The 15,187-nt window shown below is 39.7% G+C and overlaps 1 protein-coding gene across 14 annotated transcripts in view; it reads left to right on the forward strand.

Moving 5' to 3' along the window:
• AOPEP (aminopeptidase O (putative)) overlaps window positions 1–15,187 on the forward strand; it is a 406,505-nt gene that overhangs the window by 65,368 nt on the left and 325,950 nt on the right. For all 14 annotated transcript variants that reach the window (XR_014062841.1, XR_014062843.1, XR_014062842.1 and 11 more), the window contains one exon: window positions 12,430–12,596. Coding sequence is in view for 11 of the 14 variants with exons in the window: in XM_081522460.1 (XP_081378586.1) it covers window positions 12,430–12,596 (167 nt within the window). In the remaining 3 variants the exon portion in view is untranslated. The remainder of the gene's footprint in view (window positions 1–12,429; window positions 12,597–15,187) is intronic.

Here is a 15,187-nt window from a genome sequence, read left to right on the forward strand (position 1 = left end):
AGTCAGTCCCGCTGAGTTGACACTTGCTTCTTTGGCTGTGATTCTGGGTATTTGACACCAAGGGACTCCTGATTTTTTGTGTGGAGAGGAAAAATTGATGAAACATCAGAGGAGTATATAGGCAGTTCTTTTCTTCTCTTCCTCCAACAGTTAGAATTTGAGAATTTTCAAGTCAAACTTTATTGATTCCTCATTATTTTACCTATTTATTTGTGCTAATGTACTGTGAATCAATACAGTAATTATTGCAGGGCTTGGTTAGAAGAACGTTCCTCTCTGTGAGCTTGTTTTTAGCGCCTTCTTTTATAGCAGAGGACTCCTTTAATGAAGGCAGTGGTCTAGGTAAATTGCTTGCATCTCTCCCCTAACTCACCCCCCTCAAAAAACCTTTTAGGTTATGTTTTTTAAAGCATCACCTTGAGTTTGAGCTCTCATTATCCCGCTCCTTGCCTCCAGTCATACCTCCTGCTCTGGTCTCCCTCCCTGCTCAGAATGAGTTCACTTCTTTTCTTATTTCTGCTAGAGTCTGAGGCAGCCTTTGGGATAGTGCAGGGTAGTGCAAATTTACATCAGTAGAAAAGCATAGTGATTTGTTTATAGAATAACTTACTGAATATTCTTGGGAGTCTGTGAAGAAAAGAAATAGATGTTCTTATTGTATCTTTAAATTTTTTGGAAATTATTAAAGATGAGCTTTTAATAAGATTTAACAATATACTGTCTCTGAATATTTAACTAGGAAATTCTAGTTTTCGTACTTCCAGATATTTCATTTTTGAATTAGAGTAACAGGGAAGAAGAAACTACTGACAGTATTTGGAAGAAATGCTCATTCATGGTCTCAAACATAGCTTTCTTCTCAGTGTTTACTACAGAGACTAGACTTGTGAATTACATTACATATGAAGTGTTGAGTAGGAATGAGTTGTTGATAAATGTTGGTTTCCTTAAAGAAACTCTCAAAAGGTCCTTGGGCACATTTTGCTCCTGAAAGGTTGACTTGAATTTACTCTTGATGTCTCCTTTTCTGAATATGCAATAAATACGTGATCCAGCAAGAGTTTAAGCTGTATCCTTAGAAGTCTGTAATCATATGTTAGTAAATAAATGACATTTATGGAGTCTTACAGAGATAATAAATTTGTTTTTTAAACCTTAAAAGATTTTTCCTCCCTTCTTTTTTCTTTTTTTGGGGGAATTTTATTATAGTCAAGATGAATCTTCCATGAACGGTCACTAAATTCTCCCACATGTTTCAGAATAAATCTAGGTATATACTGGTAACTGTTTGGATACTGTAAGGACTTAAAATGCCCAAGGATTCCAGGTTGCTAGACAGAAATAATATCTTGTTAGTAATCACCAGGGTTTCAAATTAAAGTCGTGGTTAAACTTTTACCTTTGAATGGCAGAATACTATCAACATGCCTGCTATAAATTTTTAGTCTGGATGAGAAACTTTTTATTCCCATTTTACAAGTAGGAATATTCTATCAAGTTACTGAAAGCTCCTAGAAAAATCCATGTCTTAATTGTGAAAAGGAGCTGTGTTTCTTACTTTTGATTTTTACCATGTCCCTTATTGTAAGCAAAGATTTCAATACATTTTTAAAACATGAATTATATTAGCTTTCAAACATTTTCCATTTTTAAGCGGATACTAGACAGAAATTTAAGAAAAACTCTAACCTTGTATCTGTCCTTTCAAATTTCGGCAGTGGCTTCTCCCCTACCCACTCTCATCCTATACCTTGTTGAGAATTTTCGGTTGCTTAGTCATTTTGGACTCTATGACCCCATGGACTACAGCATGCCAGGCTCCCCTGTCCTTCACTATCTCCTGGAGTTTGTTCAAACTCATGTCCATTGAATTGGTGATGCCATCCAACCACCTCATCCTCTGTTGTCCCCTTTTCCTCCTGCCTTCAATCTTTCCGAGCATCAGGGTCTTTCCCAAGGAGTCAGCCCCTCACATCAGGTGGCCAAAGTATTGTAGCTTCAGCATCAGTTGTTCAATGCATATTCAGGGTTGATTTCCTTTAGGATTGACTGGTTTGTTGAGAATAAATTTTGTTATTTTGTTTGATAATATGTAAATAAATAATCACTTAGGAGGTCAGAGGATCCCAGGAGGAATATAAAATGTGATGGAACAATCTAGCTATATTAAAAATATATGAAACAATCTCATTGAAGAGAGTAGAGGGGAAAATGTGCTGACCTAAGTAACTTTAGAAATGAGTTGAATCTGTAAGGCTGAAAGCAAAAGGAACTGGACATAATTACTGCACTATAGTTGATAGCGTTGTTTCCCATGGGAATACAGGTCAACAATTCTAGCACCACTCTACATGTATACTGGAATTGAGTAATTTAGTAAATGGATGCAGATGATGGGAGCCAGGTTTCTCACTGTTGAAATGGGAGATTACAGATGAGCAAGGGGAAGAGGATAGAATGATTCATGTGGAAATGGATTAGAATGGGAGACATCACTATGAACTCACGTTTAGCATAATACAGATACAGATGGTTGCATATAGAAATAATTATAGATATGAGGTGTTTGCAAGTGTTAGCATACACACATGTGTTTCCTTGTTTCTCAGCTGAGTGGGTTTAGAAGCAGTGAGTGCTCCCTAGTGCCCAGATCTTGGTTTCTAATATCATGCTCCAGTGAAGGAACCAGAGTTCTTGTAGAAATGGCTGGGGCTAGAGCAGGAAACATACAAGATGAAGCTGGAGCATCTATTGTGCCAGAAAATAAGGAAATGCTTTAACAACAGCAATAAGAACCTGGAATTGCATGAGTGTCTTAAAGTCTAAGGACTCCTCTGAAAGAACTCCTAGTGATCAAAACTGAGCAACAAAGTGAAATAGTTTTAGATGATAACCCAAAGTTTAAAATAAATATTCATGAGTCCATACTAATATAGAAAAAAGTGATTGACTTAAGCAATTGGGGAAAATGGCCAAATCCATGGTGCAGGAGTCCAAGTTACATAGAAACTCTGCCCTCAAGAAGGCAGGGTATAATTCCTCCCTCCTTAAGTGAGGACTATTCATAATGACTTCCTTCCAAAGAGGACAGTATGGAAAGAAGGAGAAAGTAAGTTTTCATTGGAGAAACCTGACAAACATGACCTCAGCGAGGAGATCAAAGCTGACATCAACACTGATGAGTCACGTTGATAGTATGTGGTGAAAATGGCATCTTTGATCTTCCTCCTCAAAACCCACAGCCCCAATCTAACCAAGAGAAAATATCAGATAAATCAGACTTTTAACAAAATACCTGACCAGTACTCCTCAAAACTCTCAAGGCCAATATAAATAAAGTCTTCAGAAACTGTCACAATCAAGAGAAGCCTAAAGAGACATGATAATTAAAATTAATGTAGTATTCTAGAATAGAAAAGAGGTGTAAAGGATTTTTTTTAAAGAGAGAACTAAGGAAATCTGAATAAAATCTGAACTTTAGTTAATAATAATGTGTCAACTGTGACAAATATACTAATGTAAGTTGTAGGGAAAACTGAGTATGGAATATATGGGAAGTCTATGTTTTATCTTTGTACTTTTAAAAACAAATCTAAGGACTTCCTGATGGTCCAGTGGTTTAGAGTCTGCCTTCCAATGCAGGGGATGTGGTTTGATCCCTGCTCAGGGAACTAAGATCCCATATGCCATGGGGCAACCCCCAACAAAACATCTCAGATGCTGCAACTAAGATCTGAAGCAGCCAAAAATAAATAAATATTTAAAAATAAATCTAAAACCAATAAAAGAAAAAGTCATCAAAAATAAATTTCAAATTTGAAAAAATAATTCTCTTTCCACCCTGAAATTCCTCTTTCCTAGGAGCTGTCACCCCATTTTTTATCAAATAGCAATGTTTTCTAGATGGGAACTGAAAATATATTTGCCACTGTAAAAGAGTGTTTCTTTTCAGTCATTGTCAATAACTTACTCTCCCTCATTGTTATTCTAGTTCTAAGATGAAATAGCTGGAAATATAAAAACTACATTTTCCTACTTTCTTTCAACCATTGTGAAGTTCTGGCTTCTCTTGAATCTACTTGCTCTTTCTTGCCTCCATCATTCAGATACTAGATTTTAAATGACCTTTAAAAATGACTGATAAAACAAACACATACATAACAATATAATACATGTTTCTTGGAAAAAGTACTTACTTTTGTGTGGTGTATGAGTATGTGTGCCCTTTAAAATTATTTAGATGAGAACTGGGGCCATTATTCTTGCTAAGCTAGATAAGAAGAAGACAATATCTTTTTGATTCTAGAGCCTCAGAATACTTTAGAAAAAAAAACTTTAAAAAATGGAATCTTTATTCAAAGTTTATGAGTTTCCTGCATTTTTTCCATTTCAGTGAATAAAATGTTATTTAAAATCAAAGCATTCTTTCTGGTAACTCATTCCTTTTCCCCTTTGAATCACTGTGAAAGTTGTGGAACCAGCCAAGTGGTCTAGGAGATCTTGCTTAAGCTGATGACATCACTGAATGAGTTGAATGGAGGGGAAATCCAGTTAAATATAGGAAATTTATTTTAGAAGCTACAATTATTTGGTCATTGTTAAAAATATCTGACTCAGTTCAGTTCAGTCGCTCAGTCATGTCCGACTCTTTGCGACCCCATGAACCACAGCACGCCAGGCCTCCCTGTCCATCACCAACTCCCAGAGTCTACCCAAACCCATGTCCATCGAGTCGGTGATACCATCAGCCATCTCATCCTCTGTTGTCCCCTTCTCCTCCTGCCCCCAATCCTTCCCAGCATTAGGGTCTTTTCCATTGAGTCAACTCTTCGCGTGAGGTGGCCAAAGTATGGGAGTTTCAGCTTCAACATCAGTCCTTCCAATGAACACCCAGGACTGATCTCCTTTAGGATGTACTGGCTGGATCTCCTTGCAGTCCAAGGGACTCTCAAGAGTCTTCTTCAATGCCACAGTTCAAAAGCATTAATTCTTCGGTGCTCAGCTTTCTTCACCGTCTAACTCTCACATCCATACATGACTTACTGGAAAAACCATAGCCTTGACTAGACGGACCTTTGTTGACAAAATAATGTCTCTGCTTTCAAATATGCTATCTAGGTTGGTCATAACTTTCCTTCCAAGGAGTAAGCGTCTTTTAATTTCATGGCTGCAATCACCATCTGCAGTGATTTTGGAGCCCCCCAAAATAAAGTCAGCCACTGTTTCCACTGTTTCCCCATATATTTGCCATGAAGTGATGGGACCAGATGCCATGATCTTAGTTTTATGAATGTTGAGCTTGAGGCCAACTTTTTCACTCTCCTCTTTCACTTTCATCAAGAGGCTCTTTAGTTCTTCTTCGCTTTCTGCCACAAGGGTGGTGTCATCTGTGTATTTGAGGTTATTGATATTTCTCCCAGCAATCTTGATTCCAGCTTGTGTTTCTTCCAGCCCAGCGTTTCTGATGATGTACTCTGCATAGAAGTTAAAAAGCAGGGTGACAATATACAGCCTTGACGTACTCCTTTTCCTATTTGGAACCAGTCTGTTGTTCCATGTCCAGTTCTAACTGTTGCTTCCTGACCTGCATACATGTTTCTCATGAGACAGGTCAGATGATCTGGTATTCCCATCTCTTTCAGAATTTTCCGCAGTTTATTGTGATCCACACAGTCAAAGGCTTTGGCATAGTCAATAAAGCAGAAAAATATCTGACTAGGAAAATACATTATAACTTAAAGTGATATTAAAGTTAAAAATTTCCTAAATCACTATGATGTTGCTTTGTTTTAGATAAAGCCAGAATGATGTTGGCAAAATACTAAGGAGAGAATGATTTTTTAAAATTGTATTTATTGTTCAGGTATTAGACCAAAAAAGATGTAGACCTTTGGAATATTTTTAGTTTAACATCAAAATCAGATATTAATGCATGCCTCCCTCACACACACATACAATAAAATAGTTTCATTTTTTTGTATCTCACTATAAAGTTTTAAAATTAAAAGAATGAACAGAAGATATTTTAGAAGCGATTTCAGGTCTAAAATGAACATTTCTGTAATTAATACCTTTTTTCTCCCCTATTTGCTTCAAGAAACCGATATAAAATTCATGAAAACTGAAGGGGAAATACACATTAATTCTATAATATAATTGTATAACTACAGAGGAGGAATTGATAATTCCAAACTTGCAAATGTTTGGAAGTGTCCTTTCTCAGCCTCTTTATCCCCTTGCTGCACCATCTAGATCTGTATTTCTCAGAATCCCAGTTGAGTTCTGGGAGAAAAGACAAAGATCGACTGTCTTAATGGAAATTAAACAAGTAATGAACAAAAATCAACCAAACAACAACAACAAGACACGAATAACCAAACATCAACAGAAAATAACAAATAAAAATGACCTATAACCAAAAGTGTGGAGAGTTGAAAAGAATCTAGAAGGTGAGAGCCAAGAGACCTGAGTACTCAAAAGGTGGGCTGCCAACTAGCTGTGTGACTTCAGAGAAGTCATTTTACATCTCTGGAGCTTAATTTCCTCATGTGTAAAATGAGAAAATTCCATGAGAGGATCTCCAAATATTTTCCATACATAAAATCCTATATTGATAAGGGGCTTCCAGATGAGAAGCACTGTCTTTGCCTTTACAAACAGCTTTCTAGTTTTGCACCCAAAACATCTCTTTTGAAGAAGAGGTGAGTTTCCAACTCAAAGCCACGTTCAGTCCAGTCCATTTTGACTATAGCAGAATCTATCCAAGTCAAAGCAGTATTCTTGTTGGACGCGTCATATATGTTCATTATGATTGGCGAGTCCTGGTTTTGGTGACTACACCATGAAGAGGAATGATAATAGAGAAGGGATGTGTGTGTGAGAGAGAGAGAGAGAGAGAGTGTGTGTGTGTGTGTGTAGGGATGAGAAAGAGAGGTGAGGGGGCAGTTCTGGTTGACACTTCCTGTTTTAGTAGTCTGGCTCTTGGTTTTTATGTCACAGAAAGCAAGAGGGTTGCTTACCTACAATGGAAACTGTAACTTAGGTTTAACGAGAACACAGAGCCATAAAAAAAGGTGAGGTGCAGGAAGGAGAGCAGATGAAAAGGAATCAGAGGAGTCCTGAAGACTTTGTAACTGGGAAGTTACAAAGAATCTGAAATATTCTGAAATATGAAATCTGAAATATTTGAAAATCTGAAATATGAAAGAATGTGAACCACCAACCTGTCATATCTGTGGCCTCCTGGCCTCCAGTGACCAGATCAGTGCCTCAGTGTGGAAAAACATCGCATCGAGCCACACCCACAGCGACAGCGGGCTCATCACCTCCTACTGTCTGTTGAAGCCACCCTTTCCCCAGTTGTTGATCTGTGATAGTCAAGTCTCTGAAAATGGGTGATTTTTATGGAAAGTAGTATTTTTAAACTAAAAATAACCCCCTTTCACTCCAACTGCAAAAAGAAAAATTCATATGCTAGTCGACTGAAAATAAAGAAAATACATGGGTTGAGCCTATTCCCTACAGTTTGTAAAGATGGCTTCCCCTCAAAAAAGATAAACAAACATGTTTAGTTGACATCGTAGTCCATTTCCATTTGGGCTGCTATAACAAAATACTGCAGAGAGAATGGTTTATAAACAACAGAACTTAATTTATCACAGTTCTGGAGGCTAAAAGTCTGAGATTAGGGTGCCAGCATGGTCAGGTCCTGCTGAAGGCCCTCTTTTGTGTTGCAGACTGCCAGCTTCTGGCTGTGGCCTTACCTGGTGGAAGGGACCAAGAAACTCTGTCTGGCCTCTTTTATGAGGGCTCAATAAAGGCATCAATCTCATTCATGAGCACCCCGCCCTCATGACCTGAGCACCTCCCAACGACCCCACCTCCTTATACCAACACTTTGCACATTAAGATTTCAACATATGAATTTGAACAGACACATTCAGACCAGCAGCATAGTGTATCTCATCTTCATTTGACTGCTCTGAGAATACACAAACATGTAACAAGAAGCTGAAATAATTGTTATTCTGACAGGTTCTTAGTTTAGTTCTTTAATGGCAGCAAGCCATGGCCTGGCTGTCACCCCCATCTTATCCTGTTTTCTTTCTCATTTTCAGGTGCTTTCTCCCATTCCCGCAACTCCTGTGCAGTTAATCTGGGCTCCCCAAGGGGTCTCCCATGCGGGTGGGTATCCCAGGACATGTGGGATGAGCCCTGGTAGGAGAGTTTTCCTTTTCATGTTGGAAGGAATTGTTCAGTTGGGAAATAATGATATTTATAAACATCAGAGAATTGCAGGCTTGTGCCTAAACATCTATCCCATAGGCATTTTAGCAACATGGCCAAGGTGCAAGGCTGTGCATGTTGAATAAACACAGCTGTATATACTTCAGTGATCACACATCCAGATAACTGCAGAGCATGTTTATAAATGCACATAGATTTTCATCCCCTCCTCGGACACAATGGGTAGGGAAGAGGAAGGGTGGGGAATGTGTGTATGTGACAAGAGTCAACACAGCATATGATTTTCAGACTCCATGAAGACCTCCTGTCCACCCATTCTCCACTTCCTGTCAGATGCCCCAAATTCCACCACTAAACTTTTACCCGGGGGTTAAAGCTTTCATCCCTCTTAAAATGTAGTTACTTGACTTTAGATTGCTTTGGACATTTGCACCATGATGTGTGACATGCATAGGCATATCAGATTGTGAAAGCTCAAAAGCGATCAGTTATAAAGTCACTGTACTTGGTTTGGATGTGTTGGGGAGGGAGGAGTGAGCTGAGAAAAAGAAGAAAAGACCAAGAAGGAAGTAGACTAGGAGCATGAAGAGAATGTACATTTTCAAGAAATTTTATCTAGGATTGTTTTCCTGTTTATTTTTAAAATTTATTTATGTTTCTTTTGGCTGCACTAGGGCTTTGTTGCTGCATGCCGGTTTTCTCTAGTTGGGGTGTGCGGGCTTTTCATTGAGGTGATTTGGGTCACACAGGCCACTCCGATACAGTGTGGGAGGGGACTACACAGGGGTGTGAATACCTGGGGCAGGGGTCATTGGGGTCCATCTTGGGAGCTGGCTACCTCAGGGAGGCCTTCCCTTCCTTCTTCAGTGAATCACTGAGTCTTTCTGATTCATCCTTTGCATTGTTTTCTCACATGTGTGTGTGTGCGTGCTAAGCTGCTTCAGTCATGTCCGACTCTTTGTGACTCTATGGACTGTAACCCCCCAGGCTCCTCTGTCCATGGGATTCTTCAGGCAAGAATACTGGAGTGAGTCGCCATGCCCTCCTCCACGGGATCTTCCCAACTGTTGTTAATAAATTTATTTATTTTAGTTGGGGGCTAATTACTTTACAATATTGTAGTGGTTTTTGCCATACATTGACATGAATCAGCCATGGGTTTACATGTGTTCCCCATCCTGAACCCCCCTCCCACCTGAAACTGCGTTTCTTATGTCTCCTGCGCTGGCAGGCGTGTTCTTTACCACTGGCACCACCTGGGAAGCCCCTTCTCACACGTGACCTCATCTCAAATCTGATAGTTTCTTCTGGAAAAAGGTATGGAGGCTGTGGAGGAAGGCTTGGGGACCTCATACCTAAGGGCACAGGTGGAATGCATAATAATATGCCAGCAGAGCCTCCAACCCAAACTTATAGGGAGAAGAAAAGCAAACATCCTGGCAAGCCAGTCTTTTGGGGAGAATTTGCTCCGTGTGCAGACAAGGGAAGACCTGTAACACCAGAGTCACCCTAGAGAAGTGAGGTGCTGAGTGTAAGAGCAAGAGAGCACAGATAAAGCACAGATACTTTCCTGAAGTACCCTAAGACTTAAAACCATAATATGGGATCAGCTCCCCCTTCCTCTCCCCAGAGAAAGTTTTAGGCGATCTCTAGACAAGGGTCTCCCACTTCCCTGTGAGCATCACAAATAGGCTTATCTCCACAAGTCTGCTTAGATTGGAAGTGGATTCCAAGAGCTCATGAGCTGACAGACATCATGGGGTCTGTTCTGCTTTAGTAAGAAAGGAAGCCTTGATTCTCAGTGTCTGTCACTGTCAGAGGAAGAGTTATGCCCGCTATTTGGCCAGGGGCAGCATACTCTGTTTCCACTGATGATGCTTTTCTTCTTGGGATCCTTCTCTATGATGGACTTTTTGGGAAAAAAAAAAGATGGAATTTTCAGAACTAAGCATGCCTTGACCCCACCTACCTGAGTTATTGGAGCTGCTATAGCACCCCCCACCAGGCACCCACAACCAGCAGCCCCAGCTAGGAGGAGGTAGTTTTAGGGGGACTTCATCATTAGGTCCTCAACTGCCTAAAGTTAACTCAGGCTCAGTCAGTTAACCAGGGATCCAAGAGCACCAGGGTGGGAGCTCTGTACTCCGTGAAATCGATGGGAGACTCTGGGCCTTCCATGAAAATTTGCCTTTGTTCTTGGATCTGTGATTCTGGGACACAACCATAAGTTTATGGACCAGAATAGACAGACAACTGAAGTCACATACCTGCCCCCTATGTCCATTTTGCATGTGATTCAGAGAGGTTGGGGAGTTTTCCATAGCCATTTAATGAACTGGTAACCCAGCCAGGACTAGTCTTCTGAATGTCTAGTCTTCTTTCTCTGCCTCATGTCAAATCTGTGAGTAATCATGGCATACACACTTCTAGAAGGTCGACTACCTGTTTGCTCTAAGGTCCATTTTCGGCTCTTATTATCTTCTCCAGATGACAAGGAACCTCATTTCCCAGGCTCCCTTGTCTTCTGACTTCCTGTCAGGTTTGGCCAATGCAAGGCATTGATGGAACACTTGAGAGCAGGAGTTAGCAAGCAATAAACAATTTCCTGGGCTCCTCTGGTGACTTAGATGGTAAAGAATCTGCCTGCAAAGCAGGAGACCTGGGTTTGATCCCTGGGTCGGGAAGATCCCCTGGAGAAGGGAATAGCTATCCACTCTAGTATTCTTGCCTGGAGACTGAGAGACTAACACACACACACACACACACACACACACACACACACACACGCACGCACGCACGCACGCACACACACACACACACTATTTCTTCTCCTCTTTCTGCTTATTTTGGTGTCTCTAGCAATGACTGAGTCTCCCTGGTCCCTGAACCCATTGGACGTTCTCCACTGTGATTCTGGCTTCTGTCAAATGACTCCTGTTGCTGTAAGCCCAGAACATTCAGTAACAGCAGCTCCTCCAACCCATGGAGTCACAGCTCCTTACCACCGTGGCTAATCTCTGGGTTGCATCACTGTCTGCCGTTTGGCTTCTCGGTACGTCTGTTACTTCTAGAACCAATCCCCTAAATTAAATTACCCCTGTTTATTAAGACCTACACTGGTTTGTGTTTTCCTTCCTGGACCCTGACTGACGGAGTGGGGTCATCATTCTGTGTGTTCTTGCTCACTGTAAGAACACAATAAATCTTCATCATAATAGTGTTAACTGTTCTAAAAAGGAAAACCAGTTTATGCAAGAGAGGTAGCACTCCAATCATATCATTTACTCCATAAATCAAGCTGATTAAAACTGTATCATATTTGCCATAACTCTTGAAAAACAAAAAGTGGAAACATTTTCCTAAGACATCTTCCCAAGGGTCAGTCTAAGCCTTCTACTCAGTGGTGTTAAAAGAACGGATTTCTTTGATCTCAGAGATTTTTTTCCATTTCTCTTTGTGACTTATCATGGAAGGGATTATTCTTGGTATGTGTAGGTTTGTATTTTTTAATTGTAGCAGAATGGGCCCCAATGTCATGCCATTGGTTTCTTATACTTGTTTTGGTAACAACTCTGCCGTTGGCCTTCCCATCACAAGCCTGATTGTTGTGACCTACAGTCCTGTTTATATGCCAACCCCTATTCTTGGCCTCCGCACAAGGATTCCCACAAGGGTTCCATTTGAGATGGTGGTTTCCAAGATTGGGGGTATCTGCCCGCCAGCACTGCATTTGAGACCACCAGCTTGTTTTTGCAAGTATTAATATCTCAGTATCACTAAACATATTTTCTTTTCCAGAATATTTTCCAAAAGTTTTGTAAGAATGTCTCTAAAACTTTTTTGTTTTGAAGGCCTAAGGGCCTAAGGGGAAGGGCAAGGTAATGTAAATTTTAACTTGGCAGACTAGTATTTAAAACTTTATACAAAAAATATTTTTCCCCTTAGGGAAAAAAAAAACTCTCTTTACATATTTAAGTAATTCATTTGGGAGAAATAACCACTCAGCTATTCACATAGCCCTTGGCGGATGTCAGTTCAAGATGCTTTGAAACCAATCAACTACAAAGTCTTGGATATTTTCTCTTTGAAAGCTCAACTTAACATTTGCTGCCATGGTGGTAAGGAAAGTGACAACTCATTTTAAAGATTCTCTGCTTTTGTTTCTTTGTCTTTCTTCTGCAGGCCATGTGTTTATACTGTGGGATCTCCCATAAACAACAGGGCCCTTTTTCCATGCCAGGAGCCACCCGTTGCCATGTCAACATGGCAGGCTACAGTTCGAGCAGCTGCATCCTTTGTTGTTTTAATGAGCGGGGAGAATTCTGCGAAGCCAACACAGCTTTGGGAAGGTACTGTACACGTGTTCCGTGCTTCTTTATGTATTGCACACATGTTGGACCCAGGAACCCAATACACAGGGTTTTTCTCAGCTTTAAAAGAGCTCCTTTATTAGCTGGGTTGGACTGAACATGATATAAAATATCCTGCCAGAGAAAACAACAGGGGATGGGGAAGGGCACTTGGGAGCCTGCGCATGGCATGTGGGGCTCTTCATGCCAGAGTTATCAATTCTTAGATTATTAAGGCAGTTCTTTTCACCTGATGTTTTGTGGACCATAAGTGGGTGGTCTTGGCTGAAGACTTTCTGGGCAGGCAAGTGTGTCGTGGAAACACCATTAGAGTTGAGTTGTTTGTGTTTTAGTCATGCAGCCTGTGCAGGGTTATTTATTATGCTGAGCGATAGTTCTTCTGTTGGCTGCCCACTGGAGTTGTCCTGGTATTGCTCTGTTCTTATTCTATTGGGCCATGAAGTTTTGAGTCAAAGGTGTGTAAGAAAGATGGAAGACAGGTACTAATGCATCATCAAGGTTTTCTCTGTGAATTTCCTGCTTGTTGCAGTAATTGACACTTTCAGTTGAGATCTGGAGTTTGTTGATGTCAGATGAAGTTTTTGTAATTGTAATATTTGTTCATCTAAATATGGTGTCTCCTTCCACCATTTATTATAGAAACTTTAAAATTTACAAAAAGTAAAAGTAATAAAATTAATTTTAAAGAAAATGATTGCTAACATTTTGTTGCATTTCCCTCTGGTATTTAAAATCTATGTATATAATATATATTGTCATTTCAAAATTGCCAGCAGAGCATATAGCAGTTTTCACTTACAGTATATCTTGTATGTCTTTCCAAACATTAAGTTTTTTTTTTTAATAAATTTATTTATTTTAGTTGGGGGCCAATTACTTTACAATATTGTAGTGGTTTTCGCCACACACTGACATGAATCAGCCATGGGTCCACACGTGCTCCCCATCCCGAACCCCCCCTCCCAGCCCCCCCATCCCATCCCCCTGGGCCATCCCACCGCCCCAGCCCTGAGCATTTGTCTCATACATCGAACCCGGAATGGTGTTCTGCTTCACACATGATAATATGCATGTTTCAATGCTATTCTCCCAGAACGTCCCACCCTCACCTTCTCCCTCAGAGTCCATAAGACTGTTCTATGCATCTGTGTCTCTTATTCTGTCTTGCATATAAGGTTATCATTACCATCTTTCAAATTCCATATATATGCATTATTATACTGTATTGATGTTTTTCTTTCTGGCTTACTTCACTCTGTATAATGGGCTCCAGTTTCATCCATCTCAATAGAACCGATTCAAATGTATTTTTTTTAATGGCTGAGTAATATTCCATTGTGTATATGTACCACAGCTTCCTTATCCACTTGTCTGCTGATGGACATCTAGGTTGCTTCCATGTCCTGGCTATTGTAAACAGTGCTGCAGTGAACATCGGGGTACACGCATCTCTTTCAATTCTGGTTTCCTTGGTGTGTATGCCCAGCAGTGGGATTGCTGAGTTATATGGCAGTTCTATTCCAAACATTAAGTATTTTTAAAATTAATGATTTTAATGTCTGCATAATATTTTATGAGTATATCAGATTTTATTACATTTCCATATTATAGACAATTGTATTGTTTCCAAGGTTTTTTCTTACTATAAATAATGTCACATAAAATTTCTGAGGAGATAGTTTGTATAAACTTAGAATTATTGAGTCAAAAGTTTTGAGCCTGTTGAAGGCTGTTGGTACTTATCTCAAGTTGTTTTTCAGAAAGGTTGTGACACTTTACATATCCATCAGTAGTTATGAAGGCCCCCTCATCCTTGGAGTTTCACCCATCTGACAGGCAAGAGAAGGTTTCTTTTTAATTTGGATTACTTTGATTATCAATGAGCTTTCATGTGTTCCTAGCCGTTTTCATTTCCTATCTGTTAATTTCCTTTGCCCATTTTTATATTGAGATGTTAGTGAGGTTTCCAAAAGTTGTTTTGTCTTCTAGTTTGGTTGGATCTTTAAAAAATAAAGTTACTGGGGCTTCCTGGTTAATGGCCACATGGAGACATGGGGAGAATGGTGCCCCTGGAGAGGGCATGGAAGTTCCATGCTCTTTCTCACGTACCTTGCACTGTGCAGTTTTCTGTCTGGCTGTTCCTGAGCTAACTGTCCACTGGTCATCAAACCCAGCAGACAAGTGCACAAGTCTGTTTCTTCAGGTCTTCATTTCATTCTGGAGGCTCTCGTGTTATATAAAACTTCTATTACATAAATCTGTAATCTGTTCTCCCATTTAAAAAAAATGAAATAGAGATATAATCTCTTATATTTGTATATTTTTCTCAATTTTTAGTATACTTTTTAATTTTATAGAATATTTCTGATCTATAGGAGATTTTAATTTGTACATAGTCAGATACGTCAGGTTTCTCTTGGGAAGTCTTCCTTTGCTCTAAGATTCACTGTTTTATTCTAATATTTTTATCTAATTTTAATTTATTTTTTAGTAACTTCACTCTATAATCTGTTTGTAGTTTAATCTGGTCAGTGTTGTGAAATAAGGACTGTTGTAGTTTAGTCACTAAC

This window comes from Giraffa tippelskirchi, chromosome 1 (genome assembly GCF_054371585.1).
Source record: "Giraffa tippelskirchi isolate mGirTip1 chromosome 1, T2T-mGirTip1v1.2.pri, whole genome shotgun sequence".
NCBI lineage: Eukaryota > Metazoa > Chordata > Mammalia > Artiodactyla > Giraffidae > Giraffa > Giraffa tippelskirchi.